The following is a 24,459-nucleotide window of genomic DNA, read 5'->3' as shown; positions in this document are numbered from 1 at the left end:
ACAGGAAATAACAGTCTACTAGTAACTAATTTATATCCAACAAAAATATTACCATATAGACAATTTGAGGTTGTCAAGGTTCAACTTATCTTTTTAAATGCACTCCTATTTGTGTCACACCCAAAGGAGCTACATGTTAGGTTAAGAATCCTAATTGTCATTTTTTAGGAATGAAGAGTACATGATCAAAACAATAAACACCCTTTGTGCTATCAATTTAAGTAATAGACAATATTAGTAGAATTTGAAAATAATAATACTAATTTACTGACACAATTTTCATTATTGTTTGAACTTTCACTCATAGCTAATTGCCTTTCAAAAAGGTTGGTTGACTCTTCATATGCCTTGAATTCCACACATCACATTAGCTTAGAAGGTAGGATAAGGAAAGAAATTCCCTACACAAACGAGAATATAATCCACATTAGTATGTATCTCCATAGTCTTTATAATAGGAAAAGGGATTGAGTTAATAAACAATAATATTAAGAGCATTATCTAATTTCCCCTTTGTATATTTGACAATGGGATTCACATGTCTGTAAGAAAAACTCTGCATTCTTGAAAAGGTCATTTTGTCTACACTCTTACCTTTAATTAACTTTTAGAGCATTGCATTCACTTATCCGAAGAGAACATGATCCTCAAATTTGCTTGGGCATTTATAAAAATTTGCAATGAAAAAAAAGAAATTGCAATCCTTATGATTTTCTATCATGAATAATATACTCACTTGTACTTCTATAGGGGCATTTCTTTCCCAATTCTACCATTTAAAGATAATATGATAGTGTGGAATTGTTGGCATAGAATGATGCATCCAACTCTTTGGAAAGTAATTATTTTTGAATAAAAAAATATAAGAAAAATGAAGATTTCAACGCAAATATTGTCGAATAACACAGTCATTCTGAATAAGTTCTAGATTCTACTAATATTGTTGACCCCTTAATGTGATAGAGCATTGGCATTCAATGTGTGGATTTGGTATTGACCACTTGCAAATGATGGTTATTAAGATTCTTAACCTAACATATAGCTCCCCTCATACTCCTCTTAGTGTGAGAGGAATTGGAGTGCATTTGAAAGGGTAAGTTGAACAATGACCTTAACAAACGCAAATTGTTTATATCTTGAATATTTTTTGTTATACATAAATTATCAATCATTAAACGAATATTTCTTCGTACAAAGAAAAAGAATAGACTAGTAAAGAAGATAAAGAATAAATCTATGTCCAATTTAATGGAAATTATGGTTTGAAACCTCATATTGTGTCAAGCAACACGGTCAAAACATATCATTCCAATAAATTACCAAAACTCAATACTACTCAATAATCTATCATGCATTGTGTCAATCATTTTGTGTTGTTGCCTTAGTTATGTCGATGAGTATCATGTTATATTGTCATTCATCGCCCCTTGGCATGCTACAAAACACTTCAATATAAATTGTATTGCGTCATACTGTACCATTTCAGATGGGAAACATTCCGAAGCTACGCACATAGTTGTGTTCTAGCTCGGCAGACTGCTTACTTGTCTACGATGGGCTACTTACTTACTTTTCTATGGCAGGCTGGTTGACACATGCACATCTTAAGTGAATGAAGTGGGAGGTCCATTTTAGGCCAAGCTCCTCTGGCAGGGAAGCAGGCCTAGGCAAGGGTTTGATTCTCCACTCCGGGCTAGGAGAGAGGTGTGAATTATAAGCTCATAACATGGGATTTGGGACCGGGAATGCGGCGTGGAAGGAGCCCACGTCTCAGATTGAGCAATGAATCTCATCCCCAGGTCTATCGTTCTATGTTTCACCTCATTCCTACTCCCACCAATTCTGATCTGGCACCATACGTCAAAACATCGGTATGATACCAACACAACATCGTTTCAATCAAAAATTGAAACTTGAAACTCCGTCACAGCTCGAGATTTTGAAGCTTAATGCACAAGTAAAGAATCATAAAAATGAATGGGAAAGAAATCCCTTAAGTGAAAAGTGTTTTTAAGAATAGATAAATGGAGATTTAAAAGAGCAAGTAGTCCTGAGGCTTCACAAAAGATATAGTTGCAAATGCATTATGAGCTAATGAGCTTTCTAAGACAAAGGGGGGCTTTAGGCTAGTTGGTACCTCAACAAGATCGATGAAGAAACCATTGATTTAAAGGGATACTATGTAGAGAGTGTCGATGATGAGGAATTTGATTAGGATTTCTTCTTTTATAATTTTCTCCTACTAGAGGAGTAGACTTGAATGTTATACTCTTACTTAATTGTTGTATGCCACTAATTATTTATGTTTTGATATTTTAGCATGAGACGTTGTTTATTATGATATATTGTTATTTTTTGCAATGTGCTTATATGAAATGAATTTTTTATTTTGTTATATTTTATACCTTTTAAGTTTTCTTCATTACAACATAAAATATGATGTATTTTATTGTCATTATGTGTTTACTTATCAATTATGTTACTTTTATGGTAACATTATTGTGGAAACCATATTTTAAAACAGTGCATAAATTGATTTTGAAATCAAACCCTTGAAACATTTGGGATGGAAATTATAAAATAGAATATATAGCGCGAAGAAGTGTTCAAGGTGTGTTTTAATAAGAAAATAAGAGTAGAGCACGTTTCAATATAAAAGAAAATAAAAAACATGTAAAAACAAGAAAGAAGAGAATCAATGTAACACAAGAAAGTGAAGATCATAAACAAACAAACAATATACAGCAGGCAGCACAGAGAAGAAAAGCATACCCTTACAAATAAGTCCTGCCTCATCCAAGGAACTAAATACTTCCATGGCCAGATATCCAGTACAATCCGTCTAAACATTTGGGTTGTTGAAGTTAAATTTGGATGCACAACAAATTCAGCTGCAAGTTCGACAGAGGATTCATATGTGCTGAACACACGATCAATCGGATGCCTTAAAATTGTTACAACTGAAGTTTTATGCTTTGGTAATTTAGATATCAAGCTATAGTCATCATGGGAAGCCATCAATCTGCAATTTGGTTTGCTAGACCACCAAATTCAACTTATAAGTGTCAAGTATCACATAAGAGTAATAATATAAATCTGTTTTTTTTTTTTTTATTTATACAAAGGTTGAGTGCTACTCCAGTGCACAAAGAAAACTTACGTATTAGCAAAAGAAACAACGTGCATCTAAGCCATATTATTATTCTAATGCTATCAATACTTGGTAGTTGGTAAAGCATAAGAGAACTTGGTAAGGCATTAAATAAAGAGACAACAGGGGTCTAAGCAAAATTTTGAACCAAGGATACGGTTTCCCTTGTCTTAGGCGATAACTTCTAGAATACTGAATAACTCTAAAGAAACTTCAAAATAAACAGAAAATCTAATTGTAAAATAAAGAATTTATCTTACATTTGTTACTCAGTTTTTCCAGTTTTTTTCATTGCATCAAATTTAATAAAAATCAATATAACAGTTAATGCAGCACTAACATGGTGACAAACTCTTCTTCCTCAATTATCATTTGTTTGTCATAACTTCTGTAGTGTAACTACTGCACATGATAATACCACAATGAATAACTCACAATATATGCATGCTTGGCCTACCATCCAATTGCCGGCTACCTTTGCTTTGAGAATGTTGAAAAAGTAAAACAAATATATAAATTAATGAATTAAATTTCAGTATAAAATAATTCAGGAGAAACGTGTAAGAACAATAACTTTTACACAAGCTGGACTAATTTTTCTGCCTAGTTTTTATGCAGTTTCATTTCTCCTTTGGCCACAGAAGCAACACTTGTACCAATTCTAAATCAAACTATAAGGCTCACTGATTAAGCAGAGGACAGCAAGTTGCATAGAGTGGCTAAAGCATCATAATAACATTTTTACTGCAGACTTCAAGTCACAAATATAGAATAAAAACTAAACATGATAGCCAATGAAAACCAAAAATCACCTTGGATCGAATCGTAATTTGTCATAGGAAAGTGGACACTTCTGAGGACTCGTGTAAAGCTTTCTCAAAAGGCTGCCAGTAATTGATTTCATAACCAGCAAACCAACTCAGCTGAAGAAAGATATATGTGATCTGACTTGATACACATCAACAACAAAAATACTCACCAGTGGAAGTATGTTCGGCCCCCAGTTCTTGGAACATGCAGAAAAAACAATAGATCCTTTAGTATCAGCTCATCTGTATGGACTTCTGTTTCCATGGAAGAATCGACCCAGTTTCTCATGATACTTTCACAGTGTAAATAATCATCGCCACTAGAAGACACCGTTAATAAGGTCGATACTGCCACAAGTGAGTATTACAAATCAGTTGTCAACGCAGAGGCGCACCACAGGTCATCGGACAAAAAGTTAAAATTCTTGTGGTTTAAAATAAAATATCTGTGCAAGCAAAATCAAATATGTTAATTTGTATGCTACTATCCATAGTAAATTAATTGAACAACAACAAACAACAACAATAACAACCAAGCCTTTTCCCACTAGGTGGGGTCGGCTGTATGAATCCTTTTATGCCATTGAGCTCTATCTCCTATTATATCATCATCTATATTTAAATAAATTTTATCTTGTTTTATTGTTGCTAACCAAGTCTGTTTTGGTCTTCCTCTTCCTCGTTTGATATGCATGTTTATCATAGTTTCACATCGCCTAACTGGAGCATTTATTGGTCGTCTACATGTCCGTACCATCTTAAACGTGTCTCTCGGAGTTTTTTTTCAATAGATGCAACTCCGACTTTCTCTCTAATGCTCTCATTTCTTATTTTGTCCATCTTCGTATGTCCACACATCCACCTTAACATCCTCATCTCTGCAACTCTCATCTTTTGCTCCTGTGCTCGAGTCATAGCCCAACATCCAGCTCCATATAACATAGCAGGTCTAACTACGGTTTTATAGAACTTATCTTTAAGTTTAAGAGGTACTTTACTGTCACATAAAACACTCGACGCTCCCCTCTATTTCGCCCATCCTGCTTGTATTCTATGTAAGACATCTCTCTCAATCCCTCCATCATTTTGTAAAAATGATCCTAAATATTTAAATCTCTCCGTTCCGGGCAACTCGTCCTCTCCTATCTTAACAATTGTTTCACTACTTCTAATATTGCTAAACTTAAATTCCATATATTCTGTCTTTAATCTACTAAGCTTAAAACTTTTCCCTTCTAGTGTTTCCCTCCAAGATTCTGGCTTAGCATTTACTCATTCACGTGTCTCATCTACCAAAATAATATCATCTGCAAACAACATGCACCACGGTACTAGTAAATTAATTGAACCATGAATAAAAATTTACAACGTGCGTAATAAGCCCATTCTAGAGTATATAAAAGACGCTTAAAAAGAAAAGTGGGTAAAGTCTTAGTTATAAAACCGAGACCAAACTGACAGGACAAAACTGGAACCAGATCTCTTTGGCTTGGGTTACTCAACAATTCAGATGTGAAAAAAAAATTGATTTGAATGGCCAGTTTTCACAAAACCATAAGACCAGACCAATTTTGGAAAACTGGATCAATTTTGTCATAAGATTTGAAAAGTAAAAAATGTTCACTGACGATTTCACATAATTAAATTTGTAGTGGAAACATAACTATTTTCCATAATTTAACTGATGATAAGTACACCTATAAAAACCATAGCATCCTCTTTAAAATATGATTGTAAATTGGTTGTTCATATCAATACTTATTCCTCGTATGCTAGTAAATTAATTTTTATTACATTAGTTTATATATAATTATAATTTTTCATAAGTAAGTTTTGGGTTTTGGATAAAACTCATTTAAATATAGATGAGGATATAATAGGGTATTGAGCTCAATAACGTAGGAGAATCCATATATCCGACCTTACTTAGTGGGATAAAGACTTGATTGTTGTTGTTGAGGTTTTTGATATATTTTTATCATAAATGGATATGATAAATATGAAACTAGACCAAGTAATTGGGCATCTGACCAATTAGCTAGTCAAGATCTACCAATGAACAGATGACACACATTTTCTCAGGTTTGATTATGAAGAGAGGAATGGAACAACCATATCTCTAGGTGCTCTCCTTTGAAAAGGAAAAGTTCTTCCAAAACTAAAGAAATAAATCTGATTAAATTTGCACATGGAACTCATTCAAACAATCAAAATATAGATCAAGTGTACACATTTGGTTACTAGCAACATCCAGAGTAATTTGCAAAAACTAGAATAATAAAAAAAGCATTTACTGTCCATTCAACTTCAGGAAACACAGAACAATGAAGAGGAGATAGCAGATCGAATATGCTAGTCAAACTAATCTATTGCTTGACAACTAGATAATACATAAGAGTATATCAATGTTGTATGGTAAAAGCAACTTAAGGAGTCTATAAATCATGAACAAAAGTGACCATACCTAAATAAATAAAGATCAATAAACCACATATGAATATGTGTGACATTACTTTACATCTCGGTGTCATGATGCCTGCAGAAGAATATGAATCAATGAAGCAACAACGAATATCCAAGCAAGGATGATAAGACATACTAGAAAGAACAGAAACCATAGTTAGCCATATCCATCAAAGGCTTTTTGCATTTAATAGAAAAGATATAGAGCATAATCACTTATTATTTTGAAACCATATATCAGATAAGAAGTGTTTGATCGGCATTCGGCAGATACTCTTTCAGACTTGGATTTAGATACACAATTGGTGGTTGATATGGACAGGTGGTTAGACAAATGGGAAACCAAAGAGATCTTCAACTAACTCACAGCAAAGTTGAGTTAACCATTTGTGCGCGTCAACTGGTTACTAATGACACTTAAATTGCCACATGCAGTTCTCTAAAATCCAAAAGCTCATGAAATGAGAAAATTTGGATGGCATGAAGAAAAGGGATATTGTTTGCAAGATGCACAGTGCAAATAAAGGAAAAACTAAACAAAGTCTTCTAGGCAACAAAAAAACATTTGAATTAACCACTTTGGGGGAAGCACAAACTTTATTAAACATGGCTGGTACAAGCTCAAAATTTTAATCTCCATACCAAAGCAATTAAGTGGTTCAATTGATCCTGTGACTCTTGCCCTGTAATCAAGGAAAAATTATTGTATCATAAATTGTAACTTTAAACATTAATGTAGCACAGCTTTTAGAATTTTTTCAAATCTAACACATTTTTTTCATTTTTTTTTTCAAAACTAGCATAACATCCACAGACATATTAAGAACTAGCACCTTTCCATCCATCTGTTATTAAAATGCTAACATGGTATCGTGCCAACTCAGCAAAATGCTAAAGTGCGTGCTAGCATAAATCTATTATTTAATGGCAGCAATCATCTTTTGGTTGATGATCGACTACCAGCGTGCAACAACATCATCATCTTTCTTGCTGCACCAACTATCATCATTAATCCATTCTGGTATCCATGTCAGCATTTACTGAGTTGGCATGATGCCATGTAAATACCACATCAATGTTTTAACAACAGATAAATAAAAAGTTAACAAATGCTAGATGCTAGCATAAATTGTAGGCGTTTATGTTAGAATTGAGAAAAGGATGTAAGATATGCTAGATTTGGGAAAGCAACTATAAGTTGTGTGCGATATATATGGAATTTCTATCCTATTTATTTATTTTTTATTGTAATTAGATTTTGAATTTGGCAACTAATTGAACTGAACTGAGTCTATAATTTAACTTTTGGAGATCGATTTGATGTCAAATTAGATTTAGTTGAATGCATTGGTAGGTGTAGTGTTTAGGGTTAAGCGAGCATAAACTAAGCTCGATTTGGACATATTTTAATTAGTTTAGGGCTAAACCAAATTTATGCTGGGATAAACCAATTCAGTCATGTTTGTTGGGTCAATGAAGTTTTTGGGCCACTTAAAATTATTTAAATCTTTTTTGCTCACACACATTACCCATTCCTCAGCATTCTCCCCTCGTCCCCTCATTTGCGACACCATCATCTTGAGTCCCTCTCCAAGCAATCCATGCGTGGGCACAAGACGCCAACCAAAGCCTTGCGAAAGGCAAAGCTTTTATAGTGTTGGATCTTTATCCACAATCTACCGGAGGGATAGGGATTTCTTATCTATTAAGATGGCTTCAGCTGTCAGCCTAGCTAAGTAGGTCAATCGCCAACTTCGTTTGGAGCTGCAGGAATTTATCAAGTCGTCGATTGGCCAAGTTGCCAAGTCGGCGAGTGCTCCGAATGCAGGTCGATGAAGCTGATGCCAAGGCTCGAGACAGACGTCGAACAAACCCATAGGAAGAGTCCGAGTAGGGTGAGAAGAGTCGCTCGAGGAATAAAAATGTCGAGTCCTGCAGCGAAACAGTCTTCTTAAAATAGATTCGTACCCTTCGATGGTGATATAAGTGATAATCATGATTTTGCTATATTATTTTAATTCATAATGCATGATTTTGATGGTCTATTCATAGCTTAAATTCATGTTTACGCTACATTTCATAAATTGCATGTGATCTTGGACCTAATTGCAAATTAGCCTATTTTCATGGTATTTGATGCTAATATTTTATTTTTATTTTGTAGGCATCAAAAGGGTCATGGACCCGATCAAATCAGACCACATTTGAGCTCAAATCAAGGGCTAATCAAAGCGATCAAGCCTTGGAGTATTTTGGACCGTCCATTGAAGATCAAGCAGATCTGGGTCATCCGTTGAAGATCCGGCTCATTAACTTAATGAGGAGTAGATCTGGACCGTAAATGAAGATCAGTACTGTTGGATCGGATTTTAGGCCCTTTTCCACCGTTGATCAAGCTTCGAGAGTTCTGGACCGTTGGATCAGTTTTGAGGAGGATTTAAATACTGCGAGAAGCTACAGTGCAAGTTGAGCTCGGCGTTTCTGCGACAATTACTACTGTTCATCATCTCTGACGACCGCAGCTCGCGTCCATATTCTAGATCTGAGAGCAGAATTTCTTCTCCGACGGCGAACCTGAGCTACCAGCGTCCATCTTCCAAGATCGGAGAGTGCTAGAGGGAGGTTTCTCGGCGCGAATTTGAATCTGTTTCACTGTTGCGATCCTGTGAGAAGGAGGTTTCTCGATCAGCGATCTTCGTATCCAACTGAGCTCAGAGGGAGGTTTCTTTGAGTCTTAGATCTTCTTCCGATCTTCATTCCGCAACTCAAGTGGATCGATCTGATCAGTCGATCTAGCTTGGACAAATCACAGATACATACTCTGTTTCTTCGGTCGATGGGATTATCAGTTAGATGGGAGCTTGAGGGGAGGTTTCCAAGAGCCTTGAGCATCATCTGGTGATAGTTGGAAGCTTGGTAGTTCGTTGGATGCTTGAGGGGAGGTTTCTGAGAACAAATATGTTTTACAGCAAAGTGGAGAAGTTTTGGTTACGGGTTTGGGATTGTGGAATGTTAGGGTTTTAGTTTTCTTGTTTTTGTCTCTGAATTGTGCTCAAACTAGCTCAGATCATCAGATCTGATTAATTTTCCTTATCATTTCTTCTTGTTTTAGTTTACTGCAGTTCCTTCTATGAATTCCTTTGCTGCAAAACCCAGATCTGATTTTTGACTTGCAATTCTGATTTTCTTAAGATTTCTGCAATATCAACCACACTAAGCTACTAACTTAGTTTGTAATCTGAATCTTATGTAGCTAACTAATTAGTTTGCAATCTAGTGTTTGTTTTGAAATCTTTATTTCGGTTCATGTAAGTTAGTATTAGTTTCAATTCAAGAAATTAGTAAACCTTTGATCTAGTCATTGGATGAGTTGTGGCTGAAATCGTGCTTGAAGGTTGAATGCTTAATTGAGTTTATTTGATTGCTATATCTGTTCATGAAAAACAATATTTAGTAGAGAAACCAAATGATTGAATGTTGAATGCTTGTTTTGTTTGAGTTTTTGAGTTTAATTGTCAAGTTGGATTCTAGTTGTTCATTGAAGATTCTGTTGATTGTTTACCTTGCTTCACTGATGCATTGAATTTGAATTAAATTGCAGTTAAATTGATATTGAATTCTCCTTGATGATGTAAGAGCATGATTTGAATCGAATTCTAGAATCAACACACATTTACATACTAGTTGCCCTTGGAAAAATACTACTTGAGACTCCTTACTACGACACTTGTCTTAATTTTAATGAGTTTTAATTTTAATTAATTTGGAGCGCCTCGTGACATGCAAAAAGGCTAACACCAAATAAATCAGATTCGTACCCTCCGATGGTGATATAAGGTCATGCTTGGACGTATGTTTCCCAAATAAAACGGTGAGACCACGAACACAACATAGCACAGGTTATCGTTGCAAACTGAACATGTACCTAAATGTTATCATGGGTATCTACTGAGCGAAGAATTACAAGACAAAACGAACGAGGAAGAAATGAGGGAATCTGATGGAATTCTCTTTTGTTTTTCCTTCTATTAGAATTCTTCACAGAATTATTTCTGTCTTTTTTTCTCTTATTCTCCGTTGCTTGTTCTGTGCCAACTTATATATAAGAAGCTCCCAACCATGACCGAGCAACTTTCCGAGCAACTTTCAAACATGCAAGCAAGGGATGTGTAGAAGCAAATACACGTGGCATGCAAAGCATGTGCAAAACAAAGCAAAGTATTCAAAAGAGAATTATGACAAACATTGATTGATTCATGTGGACACACTATGCCTCGACCGCGGTCCACTGTATGCAATCGCGTTCACACAAGAATTCTTTGGGTTAGTATAATTCGGACCCTGAATTTACACCCCCTCTTGTATTTTATTCCAGCCTTAATGCCATAACTTCCAATGTAGGACTAATAACCTGTTGGTGTGGGAAGCATCCGACGATCGAACCCAAGTTTTGATAATGGCAAAGGATTCAAAGTTAAGGTTAATTGCTATCTAATGTGGTTGAATGAGTTTGTAAACCCTAGGTGGTGGAAAATCCTAAGGGGGGTAACCTTAGGTCCTAGGGGGTGGTAACCCTAGATGGTGGAAAATCCTAAGGGGGGTAACCTTAGGTCCTAGGGGGAGGTAACCCTAGGTGGCGGAAAATCCTAGGGAGTGGTAACCCTAGGTCTTAGGGGGTGATAACCCTAGGCAGAAAGTCCAGTCGGTCTGGAGGACCGGACTGGCAACAGGTATGCTCTCCTGAGTGGAGTAGGTGAAGATGCGTTCCCCGCGGAGGGAACAGTAGGCGTCGGTTCGACCTAGGGTTTCCGGTTAGAAATCTGAAGTCAGAACTGGACAGTCCGGTGACTATCTGACTTTCATATTCATATTATTATTATTATGTGCTAACTTTGTTTTGTAGAATATTTTTGGTACTAACATATCTTGCATGGAAAAAGGAGCAAGCCTTGCCTCGGATGAACAGTACCCAAGGCGCTCTCATGGAGCTTAGAGGCGCCTCGGGTGTAAGGCTGAGGAGTCTGCGCAGCGGAGCTGGAGGCGCCCTCATGGAAGCTTGAGGCGCCTCGGACGGCATTGAAGGCGCCCTCAAGAAGGTTGAAAGCACCCTCAAGTGGATAGACGAAGATTGCTTCAGAGCTTATCTGCGCTGTGGATCCGGCGGTGATGGAGTCACCCTCAAGAGGCTTGAAGGCGCCCTCAACAGCCTTTATAAGAAGGTCTTGGCCAGCAGCTCAATACAACACATTCCAAGCGATCATTCTTCCGTGCGCTGCTCAAGAGACGATCTAGAACTGCTGTAGCAACACCCCGACGACCAGGAGCTTCAAATTTATCATTTCTGTTGTCGGTATAAGTTAATTACTGTTTTACTTGTACTACATATTTGTAAACATTTGCGCTATTATAGTTGTTGCCCAAAGTAAATACTCAACGAGCGTGGACCTTAGAGTAGGAGTCGCCCTAGGCTCCGAACCAAGTAAATCTTGGCGTCCTTTCTGCGTATGTTATTTATTATTCCGCTGCAATTACTCGTAAGATTTCCAAATACGAAAAGTGAAAGCCACGAGCGCTATTCACCCCCTCTAGCGCGTCTCGATCCAAAAATTGGTATCAGAGCGGGGTCGCTTCGATTTGGTGCAACCACCAGTCAAGCACATTTTTTTCATGGTGTTTTTCAGTTTTTCGGAGTCGATCGGAATCGGTATTCTTGCCGCCTTCTGATCCAGTTTTTCGTAATTGAATTCTTTTCTCGAAGTGTGCAACACCACTCGAGATCGCATGTTATTTTTAAACCGCACTACTAATCCAGGATCAAGTCCTGGGACAAGTTTTTTTGTTTTCTTTGTGCGCAAGATTTTATGGCTCTCCAAGAAGGCTACAGTACAGTCTGACCTCCGCTCTTCACCGGAGAGGACTTCGGCTACTAGAAGGGCTGAATGGAGTCATACCTTCAAACTCACTTTGAAGTCTGGATGATCGTCAAAACCAGTCTGGAACTTTCAACTGACAACATTGGGAAACCAATCTCGTATGAGAACTGGGATGCAGTTCTAATAAAGAAGGTAGAAGCAAACGCCAAAGCAACCTGCACTCTTTAGTGCGGCCTAACCAAGGAGGAGCTGAACTGTGTCGGCCCGTTCTCTAGCGCCAAAGAATTATGGCAAAAGCTGATCGAGTTGCATGAGGGCACGTCCGATACAAAGGTAAGTAAGCGTGACTTACTGCTAAATAAATTATACAATATTAAAATGCAAGAAGGTGAGACGGCCAGCCAGCTCCATGCCCGGATACAAGATCTGCTTAGCAGACTCCACGCAATCGGACAGAAAGTGGAGAATCGCGACATTCTAAGGTATGCCCTAAATGCCTTTCAGAGGAACACCTTGTGGGCATCCATGGTAGATGCTTACAAGGTTTCTAAAGATCTATCCTTAATTAAACTAGATGAACTATTTGCAGAATTTGAATTGCATAAACAAGTTAATGCACGATAGAACGAGAAGGGTATAGCTTTGGTCGCAGGTACAGGCAGAGCGCGCGAATCAAAACCCAGATGCAGAACCGAACCGGAGTCAGAAGAAGAACCGGATTCAGACGATGACGACGACGACGACGAGCTCACGGCCGAACTCGTCAACTTGGTGAGAAAGCTCTACAAAAAGAAGAAGGGCTTCAACAAGAAGGACGTCAAAAAGGTGATCCAGTCTAAGGAGGCCCGACCAAACTCCAAGGTGAAGTTCGAAGTAACATGCTATGACTGTAACCAAAAGGGGCATATCAAAGTCAACTGTACGAACCAGAAAGATGCAAAGAAACAAAGAAGGAAAAAGGCTCTGAAGGCGACTTGGCACGAGTCTTCTTTAGAAGAGTCCGATAATGAAGAGCTCGAACAGACGAGTTTTCTTGCAATGACGGCCCGGGACCAAGTCAACGAATCCGGAAGCGAGGATGAATCGGAAGCTGAGTCCGAGAGAAGCCACGGATCCGTATCCGTTTCCGAATGACCCAACCCCTCTGTAAGTACTTCTCTGTTGTACAATTTAATTAATTATCTGATGCATAAATTAGCTAAATCTAATGTTCAGATCAAGTCACTTCTAAAGGAGGTAACAACCCTTAAAGAAGTGACTAACTCCGAATCCTTGACTGACTCTATTCAGACTAGAACCTCAACTCAAGTCCCAAAGCTTGAGGAAGAGAATTCCAGCATGAAAACTCAAGTCAAGGATTTGAAAATTACATTGGAACGGTTTACACTGGTTCCCGAATCTTGACTTGATTCTTGGAAAATAAAGGTCGTATACAATCGATCCGGACTAGGATTTAGAACTAAAAGAAAATACCATTCTTATCTATCACTTGTTAACAAACCAAATAGAAAGGTAGTCCAAGCATGGGTACCTAAGTCCAACTTGGTCAATATTGGATCCCCAAGGATCAAGTTCATCACCTTGATAGACCATATTGAGGCTATGATCTAGGGGAGCCAATAGAAAAACTATCTTTATTAACAATTAGAATTGTTTGATGATTGTTTTTTTTCTTCTTTTCTTTATGATATGCATGCTTAGACTAGGATAGATTAAGGACCTAGGCGTAATTTACACTTGATTAGTTAGTCCTAGGAGTTTCAAAAGGGAAATTAAATATATGATTTCTTTGAAAGACTCTGTCTAGAAGTGGTGGATGATCTCATACCCAAGAAGGCCTAGTGCCTCGCCACAGCCTGGGAGCCAATCATTGAAATGTGTATTTAATTGACTAATTGGAAAATCTAAGTCTAACTCAAATGTAAATTAATCCTTAGACATAATCTAAATTAAAGATAATCATCTCACAAAACTACTTAAGATTTCCTGATTGATAACTTAGAATCGAGTGAGATGGATCTAGGATGAATTTTGTCAAAATTAAGTAACTTAACCAAATTAATTTAACTTAATCAATTTAATTAATTTATTTTAACCTAATCAAAATTAATCAACTTAATGAATTAACTTAATAAATTAATCAACTTAATAAACTACTTAATAAATTAATCAACTTAAGAATCAACTTAATAATTAACTTAATAAATTAATCAACTTAATAATCAACTTAATAGTTAACTTAATAAATTAATCAACTTAATAATCAACTTAATAAATTAATCAACTTAATAAACTACTTAATGTAACTTAATCAAAACTAATTCAACTTAATAATTAACTAAATCTAATTAATCAACTTAATAATTAACTAAATCAAATTAATTAACTTAATAATTAACTTAATAAATTAATCGACTTAATATTTAACTTAATAAAATTAATAAATTATTTAACTTAATAAAATTAATAAATTATTTAACTACCAAATTAATTAACTTAATTAATAACTTAATAAATCATCTCACAATCACCCATAGGAAGATCATCTAGACTGGGTGAGATGGAACATTAAGTTGATTTCAGTCAAATTATCTTATAAATCCATTAAATTGACCCGAATCAAATACTTTATGTAGGAACATAAAGATTTGGATCGATGGATGCTAGATAGTGGATGCTCCAGGCACATGATTGGAAATAGATTGAAATTCACTAAGCTGAAACTCAAGAATCTAGGGTTTGTTGCATTCGGCAACGACGGAACCCTTAAGGTAATCGGAATAGATAATATCCAATTAAATTCCGATTTTTACATTCGAAAAGTCTTATTGGTTGAACAATTCAATTTCAATCTACTCAGTATTAGCCAGTTGTGTGACTCAGGATACTTAGTCACATTTTCAAAAATTGAGTGCATAATTAAGAATATTAAGAATTCTAAAACCACACTTAAGGGAATTAGGAAAAAGAACATTTATACGATAGACCTACCAACCTCCTCACTAAAGTGTCTATTGACACAACAAGAGAAAGCTGAGTTGTGGCACAGGAGAGGTCACACTCATACTAGACTCATCTAAAAAATGAGTCAAAATGGTTTAGTTAGATGTTTTCCCAAATTAAAATTTATTGAAAATTCAAATTGTAATGCTTGTCAACAGGGAAAACAAACCAAGTCAAACCATAAGTTAACCAACCTGTATAGAACAACTTCAATACTTGAGCTCCTTCATCTAGACTTGTTTGATTCACATGGGGCTAAGTCACTAAGCAAAAACCAATATTGCTTAGTAATAATCGATGACTACTCAAGATTTACTTGGGTAAAATTCCTAAAAACTAAAGATGAAACCTTCGAGGTTTTTAAAACTTTTTGTAAATTAATAGAAAATGAAAAAAGCACTCAGATAAAAAGAATTAGAAGTGACCATAAGGGAGAATTTGAAAACCACAAATTTATTGAGTTTTGTGAAATTAATGGGTATAAACATGAATATTCATGCCCTAGGATCCCTCAACAGAATGGTCTAGTCGAATGAAAAAATAGAACTCTACAAGAAGCCGCTAGGACCATGTTGAATGAATAAAATTTATCTAATCAATTCTAGGCCGAGGCAATTAATATTGCCTGCTATATATAAAATAGAATTTTAACTAATAAAATTGAAAATAAAACACCTTATGAAATATATTATAATAAAATTCCTAACTTAAACTATTTAAAGGTATTTGGGTGTAAAGTGTTCATTTTAAATACCAAAGACTACTTAGAGAAATTTACGTCAAAAACAACCCCAGGAATATTTTTAGAATACTCAACAACCAGTAGGGCATATAGAGTTTATAATAAAAACACCCTAAAAGTTGAAGAAATAATAAATGTAATCTTTGATGAAGAAAATAACTTACCCAATGTAATAAATGAAAATATTAATACAAAATATGTTAACTCAAGAAACATAGAAGACGATGAAGAAATTCAACCTAAACCTAGTGAATTATAAGAACTAGTTACTGACCCAAATATAAGACCAACAAGAGCAAGTACCTATCACCCATCCGACCAAATTTTGGGTGGCCCAACTCTAGGAGTCAGAACTAGGTCATCTTATAGGAACCTAAGTTAAATAGCCTTTATTTCCAAGATTGAACCCAAAACTATAGATGAAGCCCTACCAGACCCAGACTAGACATTAGCAATGCAAGAGGAGTTAGCCCAATTTGAAAGAAACCAGATCTGGGAACTAGTACCTAAACCCATTAACAAAACCATAATTGATACTAAATGAGTTTTTGGGAACAAATTAGATGATCAGGGCGAAATAATTAGAAACAAAGCAAGATTAGTAGCTAAAGGGTTCAGCCAAGTAGAAGGGTTAGACTATGATGAGACCTATGCCCTTGTAGCTAGACTTGAATCTATTAGGATGTTGCTGGCCTATGCAGTACATAAAGGATTCAAACTATACCAAATGGATGTAAAATCCGCCTTTTTAAACAGATTTATCAAAGAAGATGTATATGTAAGTCAACCCCAAGGATTTGAGGACTTAGAACATCCAAACTATGCTTTTAGGTTAAAAAAGACCCTATATGGACTAAAACAAACACCTAGGGCTTGGTACGAACGCCTATCAAACTATCTAATATCTAAAGGGTTTAACCAAGGTCAAATAGATCCAACCCTATTTGTAAAAACCTTAGAAAAAAATATTTTTGTAGCCTAAATTTACGTAGATGATATAATTTTTGGCTTAACCAATACAAAATTTTTAAAAGAATTTACCAAATTAATGGAAAATGAATTTGAAATGAGTCTAGTAGGATAACTTAACTTTTTCTTAGATTTATAAATTAAATAAACCAAAGATGGAATTTATATCTTTCAACCTAAATATACTAAGGAGTTAATTAGGAAATTTGGAATGGAAAATTCAAAAAATATTAATACACTAATGGCTACTAACATTAAAATTGACTCAGACTTAGAAGGAAAACTAGTAGACTTGAAATACTATCGAAGTGCGATAGGGAGTCTGCTGTACCTAACTGCAAGTCGACCGGACATTCTTTTTGCAGTAGGTATATATGCAAGATACCAATCTTGTACAAAAGAGTCACATCTAACATACGTCAAAAGAATACTTAGCTATATTAAGGGAACCCTAAACGTAGGACTCTGGTACCCGAGGTCTTGCACCTTTGATCTAACTGGTTATTCTGACTCAGACTATGCTGGATGCAAATTAGATAGAAAGAGCACAAGTGGCAGCTGTCAATTTCTAGGTCAGTGCCTAGTAAGTTGGTCAAGCAGAAAGCAACACTGTGTTGCTTTATCTACCACTGAAGCTGAGTATATAGCCCTAGGTGAATGTGCATCTCAATTATTATGGATGATGCATACCCTAAAAGACTATCAACTAAAATATCAAAATACAAAAATTTCAATTGATAACATAAGTTCAATTAATCTAACCAAGAACCCAATTCACCACTCAAGAACTAAACATATAGAAGTAAAACACCATTTTGTAAGGGATCATGTAGCTAAGGGTGATGTTGTGCTTAACTATGTTGAGTCCAAATCAAACCTGACTGACATATTCACAAAGTCCTTACCTGAACTTGAGTTCAGTGTACTTAGAAGACAAATAGGGATGTGCTTGGTAGAATAGAACTTATTTCTTTTAAAAAAAATAAAAAAAATAGTTCTGTTTATTGTTTTTTTTAAACTATGTTTTTTAAAAAATCAGTTTGTTTTTAAATTGATTTTAAAATTCTAGGAAAAATTATTTTTCAAAATTCCAACTTTTGTTAGTTTTTCAAAAATCTAGTTTAGCCTAGGAAATGACCCCCTATATATCATGTACCCCTGGTTTCAGCCAGAGCATCTCACAAGCACACTAGGATTAACTTGCTTGTGTTTGAAAACACTTAGAGAGGTATGAGATGCATAGGGTATTGCCTGGACTTAAGAATGCTTATGTCTGTGCATCGACATGAGTCTGGGCAATAAACACCTGATTTACATTAATCAAGTTAAGTTATCCTAACTTAGTCAAATCTAACTGGATCACTGACTTAACTTGACTAACCAAATGAAAGTTGTTGCCTCTAGGTAAACAGTTAGTAGCTAACGGTCAGACATTTGACTTAGAATACTGATTACTCATGCTTGGACTTAGTCAAATTTTTTTTTTCTAAATGAAAGTGGCCTTAGTTAAATTTTTACAAGTTGATACTATTTAAGCTAAGTATTTTTCAAATTTAACTAAGTAAAATTAATTTTGAATCTCTAAAATTTTTCTTTTATTTTTGTTCGCTCTTTTTAAACTAATTTTTTTTCTAACAAAATGAGCTAAGTTTTATCAAATATTTTTTGTTCGCTCTTTTTAAACTAAATTTTTCTAATACAAAATATCTTCAAACTTTTTCTTAGCTAAAAACTTCTTTCCAAACTTAGTTTCTAAAATATCTTTTAAGATCTTTTCTTTTAAAATCTTTTTACTTTCTCAAAATATCATATTATGTTCAGAACTATACTTAACTTTTGATTTCACCTAGCTAAACGTTTTACAAGAAAATTTATTCTAAAAAGCTAAGTGTTTATCAAAGTATTTCAAAATAATTCAACCTCTTATTTAAAAGTTTTTACTCTTTCAGGTTTCAAAAATCTTACTAAAGCTAAGTTTTTGTTTATATAGCTAAATTTTGGTGTTTTAAAACTTACTGAAAAGTTAAGGTTTCAAAGCTAAATTATTTCTCAAAACAAGTTATTAGAAAATTCTTAGTTAAGGCCTATGATCATCCTCTCAACTTTCCTTTACTTTCTTATTTATTTTGATATATGGCAAAGGGAGAGAGTATAAGAAAATTCATAGGGGGAGAGTATAAGAAAATTCAAAAATTTTAAAAGTCTAAAGAAAATTCAAAGAAGGGGGAATTTTTTAAGCTTCTTTTAAGGGGGAGCTTTGCACCAAATTTATGCTTGTGCTATTATTTAAAAGTCTTTATAGCATTTATTTATTATGTTTTTTTTCTTAACTTTGAATTTTAGTTGTCATAATCAAAAAAGGGGGAGATTGTTGGTGCTGGAAGCATCCGATGATCGAACCCAAGTTTTGATAATGACAAAGGATTCAAAGTTAAGGTTAATTATTATCTAATGTGGTTGAATGAGTTTGCAGGAAAGACCTAACTGTGGTTAGGCAGGTGGAAAATCCTAGGGGTGGTAACCCTAGGTCCTAGGGGGTGGTAACCCTAAGTGGTGAAAAACTCTAAGGGGCGGTAACCTTTGATCCTAGGGGGTGGTAACCTTAGGTGGAGAAAAACCCTAAGGGGCGGCAACCTTAGGTCCTAGGGGGTGGTAACCCTAGGTGGTGAAAAATCCTGGGGGGAGGGGGTAATCTTAGGTCCTAGGGGGAGGTAACCCTAGGTGGCGGAAAACCTTAGGGGGTGGTAACCCTAAGTCCTAGGGGGTGATAACCCTAGGCAGAAAGTCCAGTCGGTCTGGAAGACCAGACTGGCAACAGGTATACTCTCCTGAGTGGAGTAGGTGAGGACGCGTTCCCCGCGGAGGAACAGTAGGCGTCGATTCAACCAAGGGTTTCTGGTCAGAAATCTGAAGTTAGAACCGGACAGTTCGGTGACTATCAGACTTTCATATTCATATTATTATTATGCGCTAACTTTGTTTTGTAGGGTATTTTGGGACTAACATATCTTGCATGGACAAAGGAGCAAGCCTTGCCTCGGATGAACAGTACCTGAGGCGCCTTCATGGAGCTTGGAGGCGCCTCGAGTGCAAGGCTGAGGAGTCTGCGCAGCGGAGCTGGAGGCGTCCTCATGGAAGCTTGAGGCACCTCGGACGGCATTGAAGGTGCCCTCAAGAAGGTTGAAGGCGCCCTCAAGTGGATAGGCGGAGACTGCTTCGGAACTTATCTGCGCTGCGGATCCAACGGTGATGGAGGCACCCTCAAGAGGCTTGAAGGCGCCCTCAATAGCCTTTATAAGGAGGTCTCGGCCAGCAACTCAAGACAACACATTCCAAGCGATCATTCTTCCGTGCGCTGCTCAAGAGACGATCCAAAACTGCTGTAGCAACACCCCGACGACCAGGAGCTTCAAATTTATCATTTTTGTTATCGGTATAAGTTAATTACTGCTTTACTTGTATTACATATTTGTAAACATTTACACTATTATAGTTGTTGCCCAAAGTAAACGCTCAACGAGCGTGGGCCTTGGAGTAGGAGTTGCCCTAGGCTCCGAACCAAGTAAATCTTGACGTCCTTTTTGTGTGTGCTATTTATTATTCCGCTGCAATTACTCGTAAGATTTTCGAATACGAAAAGTGAAAGCCACGAGCACTAGTCATCCCCCCCCCAGTGCGTCTCGATCCAACATAACCCACAAGTTGTGTTTCCATTTACATTTTTCCAACAATCCCTCAAATGAATGAAAACAATGTATGTGATAGTATTCGACAGTTGAGTCATGTATATGATACGAAGGTGTTACCCTTTGAGCCTTCCCTTTTGAAAATCTATTTGCTCACTAGCTGATCAGTAGACGCAATATCTTTGAACTGTTCTGCCGTTTGTGTAAGTATGGACAAATCTCACCTAGAACACTCTCTGATATAGCTTAAGTCTTATAAGTGTGTTTATTCTTGGCAACACATCTGGCTATGTGAGAAGCGCCAAGAATTGTACCTCCAATTCTCTTCAAAGCTGCCCCGCTTCTTTCTCACATAGGTGATCTCTCGAGAGAATTTGTCATTACTCCACTGTAATTATTAAAAGCAAGAATGCTTACATGGCTCTGTGTCAGGCTAATTACCGATTGACTATCGCAATGTATGCAAATTGTCGGCATAGATTTTGGCCATCCAGGACATCTTCTAAGAATTGTCATAACCATTCAGCTTCTTCTCTACATTTGTCAAGAGCTACAAACTTTAACTCTATCGTGGATTTGGTTATTACGGTTTACTTAGAAGATTTCCACGAAATAGATGCACTTCCCAAAGTGAATACATATCCACTTATGGACTTAAAATCTTTCATGTCCAATATCCAATTCGCATAGCTGAATCCTTCGATTACAGCAAGATATCTCGTGTAGCGCAGTCCATAATCAAGAGTATACCGTAAGGACCTCAGTACTCTTGTTTTCCCTTTCCAGTGTGTATCTACTCAGTTTACTTATTGCGTAGGCTAAGTCAAGTCGTGTACAACTCATTAACTACATCAAACTTTTAATCACCCTAGAGTACTCGATCTGAGAGATACTTTCATCTTGATTTTTCGATAAATGTTGACTTATATCTATTGGAATTCATGCCAACACAGTATTACCGTTGTTGAATTTCTCAAGAACTTTGTCCAATAATGAAAGTCCTGTTATTTTAAGAATTTTAATTCTTAGAACCACATCAGTTAAGCTCATGTTTTTCATGTCAAATCTTAAGTTCAACATAGTTTTTGTAGCTTTAATTATCTTATCATTACCCCCAATGATAAGTATGTCATCTACATAAAGATATATTATGACATAGTCATTTCCTATGTCTTTCATGTATATACATTTATCACATTCATTGATTTTAAATCCACTTTCCTTCATAGCAATATCAAATTTTCTATGTCATTATTTTAGAGCTTATTTCAAGCCGTATAACGACTTTACTAATATACAAACTTTATTTTTCTACCCTGGCACAGAAAACCATTTAGGTTGCTCCATGTAGATTTCCTCTTCTAAATCCTCATTTAGAAAAGTGGTCTTTACATCCATTTAATGTATTTCCAACCTGCGGCGATAGCCAACAATGTTGGTGCGAGAAGCATCCGACGATCGAACCTAAGTTTTGATAATGGCAAAGGAATCAAAGTTAAGCTTATTTGTGATCTAACATGTCTGATGGAGATTGCAGGGAAGTCCTAAGTGTTCTTAGGCAAAAGTCCTAGTTGCGGTTAGGCAAGGTGAAAACCCTAGGGGGTGGTAACCCTAGGTCCTAAGGGGTGGTAACTCTAGGTGGAGGAAAATCCTAAGGGGGGTAACCTTAGGTCCTAGGGGGCGGTAACCCTAGGTGGAGGAAAATCCTAAGAAGGGGTAACCTTAGGTCCTAGGGAGTGGTAACCCTAGGTGGAGAAAAATCCTAGGGGGCGGTAACCCTAGGTCCTAGGGGGTGGTAACCCTAGGAAGAAAGTCCAGTCGGTCTGGATGACCGGACTGACATCAGGTAATCTCTCCTGAGGGGAGTAGGTGAGGACGCGTTCCCCGGAAGAGGGAACAGTAAGCGTCAGGTCGACCTAGGGTTTCCGGTCGGAAATCCGAAGTCAAACCCGGACAGTCCGACGACTGTCAAACTTTATATTTATGATATTATGTGCTAACTTTGTGTTGCAGGGTGTCTTTTGGACTAACGTATCTTGCAGGTACAAAGGAGCAACCTTAAGCCTCGGATAAACAGTGTCTGAAGCGCCTCCATGGAGCTTGGAGGCGCCTCGGGTGCAAAGGATAGAGCCTGCGCGCGGCAGAGCAGGAAGCGCCTCGGACTGAGCTGGAGAGGCCTTGGACCGCAGATTGGAGGCGCCTTGGACTGGCATGGAGGCGCCTTCAAGTGGATCAGAGGAGAAGTTTTCAACGCTGATCCACGCGACTGACTTGGCAAGCTAGAGGTGCCTTGGATGGAGTTTGAGGCGCCTCAAGCAGTGTATAAAAGGAGGTTTTGAGCAGCAGGTTTTTATCATCAATTGCAAAGTGTTCTTCCTTCCTGTGCTGCTCAAGAAACGACCCGGCTAAGCTACGACAAGTTCCCGACGACCCGAAGCTACAGTTTTTCACTTGGTGTTGTCGGTATTGTTTATCTTCAGTTCACTTTATTGTAATTCTTGTTGGTTGCTACTCGGAATATCGTACCGGTTCCCCTGTACAAAAATTTTGTACAAGTCCTGAACCTTTTCTAACAACATATTTTGTTTTTTAGAAATTAAATTCGGAATCGCAAACAGAACTTAACATTATTGATTCCAAATTTAACTTATCTGTTCTTAGAGCTTTAGACTTGGTTCGCAATCGATGTTTAACATTATTGATCCAAATCTATCCATGTTACAAATTCAATTAAATATTTATTTCAGAGATCGGCTCCCAGGTCAAACATGGCGAGACACTTGGCCTTTTTGGGTATGGGAACATCCACTACTGCCTCGACAAAGCCTCTCAACGAAATTCAATATTTAATTTCCTTATAGTAACCCTAGGTTTAACCAAAAAGAACAATCGAATCACAAGATCGAAAAACAAAGAAACACAAATTCGAAACCTAGAATCACTAGCCTCTTGTGTTTGGTATTTCAAGATCTAAACAAAAAATATGAACTAGTTATGATGCGGAAACTTATAACTAGTTATACCTGACCTCACGATCTTCTATCGTATTCCTCTTCTTATCTCGGACGTCATGTGGGCGACGATCTACCGAGACGAGAATCCACCCAAGCTACCTTCTTCTCCAAGCAAGATTCGGCCACCACAATAACTCCAAGAAAGGATGAGGTTCGGCCACCACCACCAAGCTCCAAGGGATGCTAGAAACAAAGTCTCCTTTCTCTCCTTCTCCAAGCAAAATCCGGCCACCACAAGAGCTCCAAGAGATGATGAGGTTCGGCCACAAGAAGAAGAAAGGAGAAGAGGAATAGGGCCGACCACACCAAGGAAGAAAAGATAGAGGAATAATAGATCATATGTTCTTAGGTGAGACACCTCTACCCTCTTTTATATTCCTTGGTCTTGGCAAATAAGGAAAGTTTTATAAATAAAAACTTCCTTATATTCCTTGCCATTGTTTAAGAAGGAAAATTTAATTAAAATCTCCTTATTAAACCTCTAATGACCGGCCACCTTAATCCCTCCAAACAAGGAAAGTTTTAAACACAAAATTAAAACTTCCTAATTTGTTTCCGGAAATTTGTAAATAAAAATTTCTCTTTTGAAAATTCCTTTCATGGTTGATCATAAAAGGAAACTTTTATAAATTAAAATTTCTCTATTAAAACATGTGGATGATTTTCAAAAAGGAAAGTTTTCTCTAAAATTAAAATCTTCCTTTCAATCTACAAATAAGGAAAGATATCAAATCTTTTCTTAATCTTTT

At 36.6% G+C, this 24,459-nt stretch overlaps 1 protein-coding gene across 3 annotated transcripts in view; it reads right to left on the bottom strand.

Annotated features, from left to right (window-relative positions):
• Positions 1-24,459, bottom strand: part of LOC122007082 (protein-tyrosine sulfotransferase-like) — a 58,759-nt gene that overhangs the window by 9,990 nt on the left and 24,310 nt on the right. Inside the window, exons 2-6 of one of the 3 annotated variants that reach the window (XM_042562850.1) lie at positions 7,066-7,106; positions 6,425-6,496; positions 4,131-4,308; positions 3,964-4,035; positions 2,773-3,037 (exon numbers count right to left, since the gene is read on the bottom strand). In XM_042562850.1, coding sequence (XP_042418784.1) covers positions 2,773-3,037; positions 3,964-4,035; positions 4,131-4,308; positions 6,425-6,491 — 582 coding nt within the window. In that variant the 5' untranslated portion in view covers positions 6,492-6,496; positions 7,066-7,106. Of the gene's footprint in view, positions 1-2,772; positions 3,038-3,963; positions 4,036-4,130; positions 4,309-6,424; positions 6,497-7,019; positions 7,107-24,459 lie in introns of all 3 variants that reach the window. The other 2 variants (XM_042562852.1, XM_042562851.1) reach the window with 2 other exon arrangements.

This window comes from Zingiber officinale, chromosome 7B (genome assembly GCF_018446385.1).
Source record: "Zingiber officinale cultivar Zhangliang chromosome 7B, Zo_v1.1, whole genome shotgun sequence".
NCBI classification, from domain to species: Eukaryota; Viridiplantae; Streptophyta; class Magnoliopsida; order Zingiberales; family Zingiberaceae; genus Zingiber; species Zingiber officinale.
This window is presented reverse-complemented; position numbering and strand designations above follow the sequence as displayed.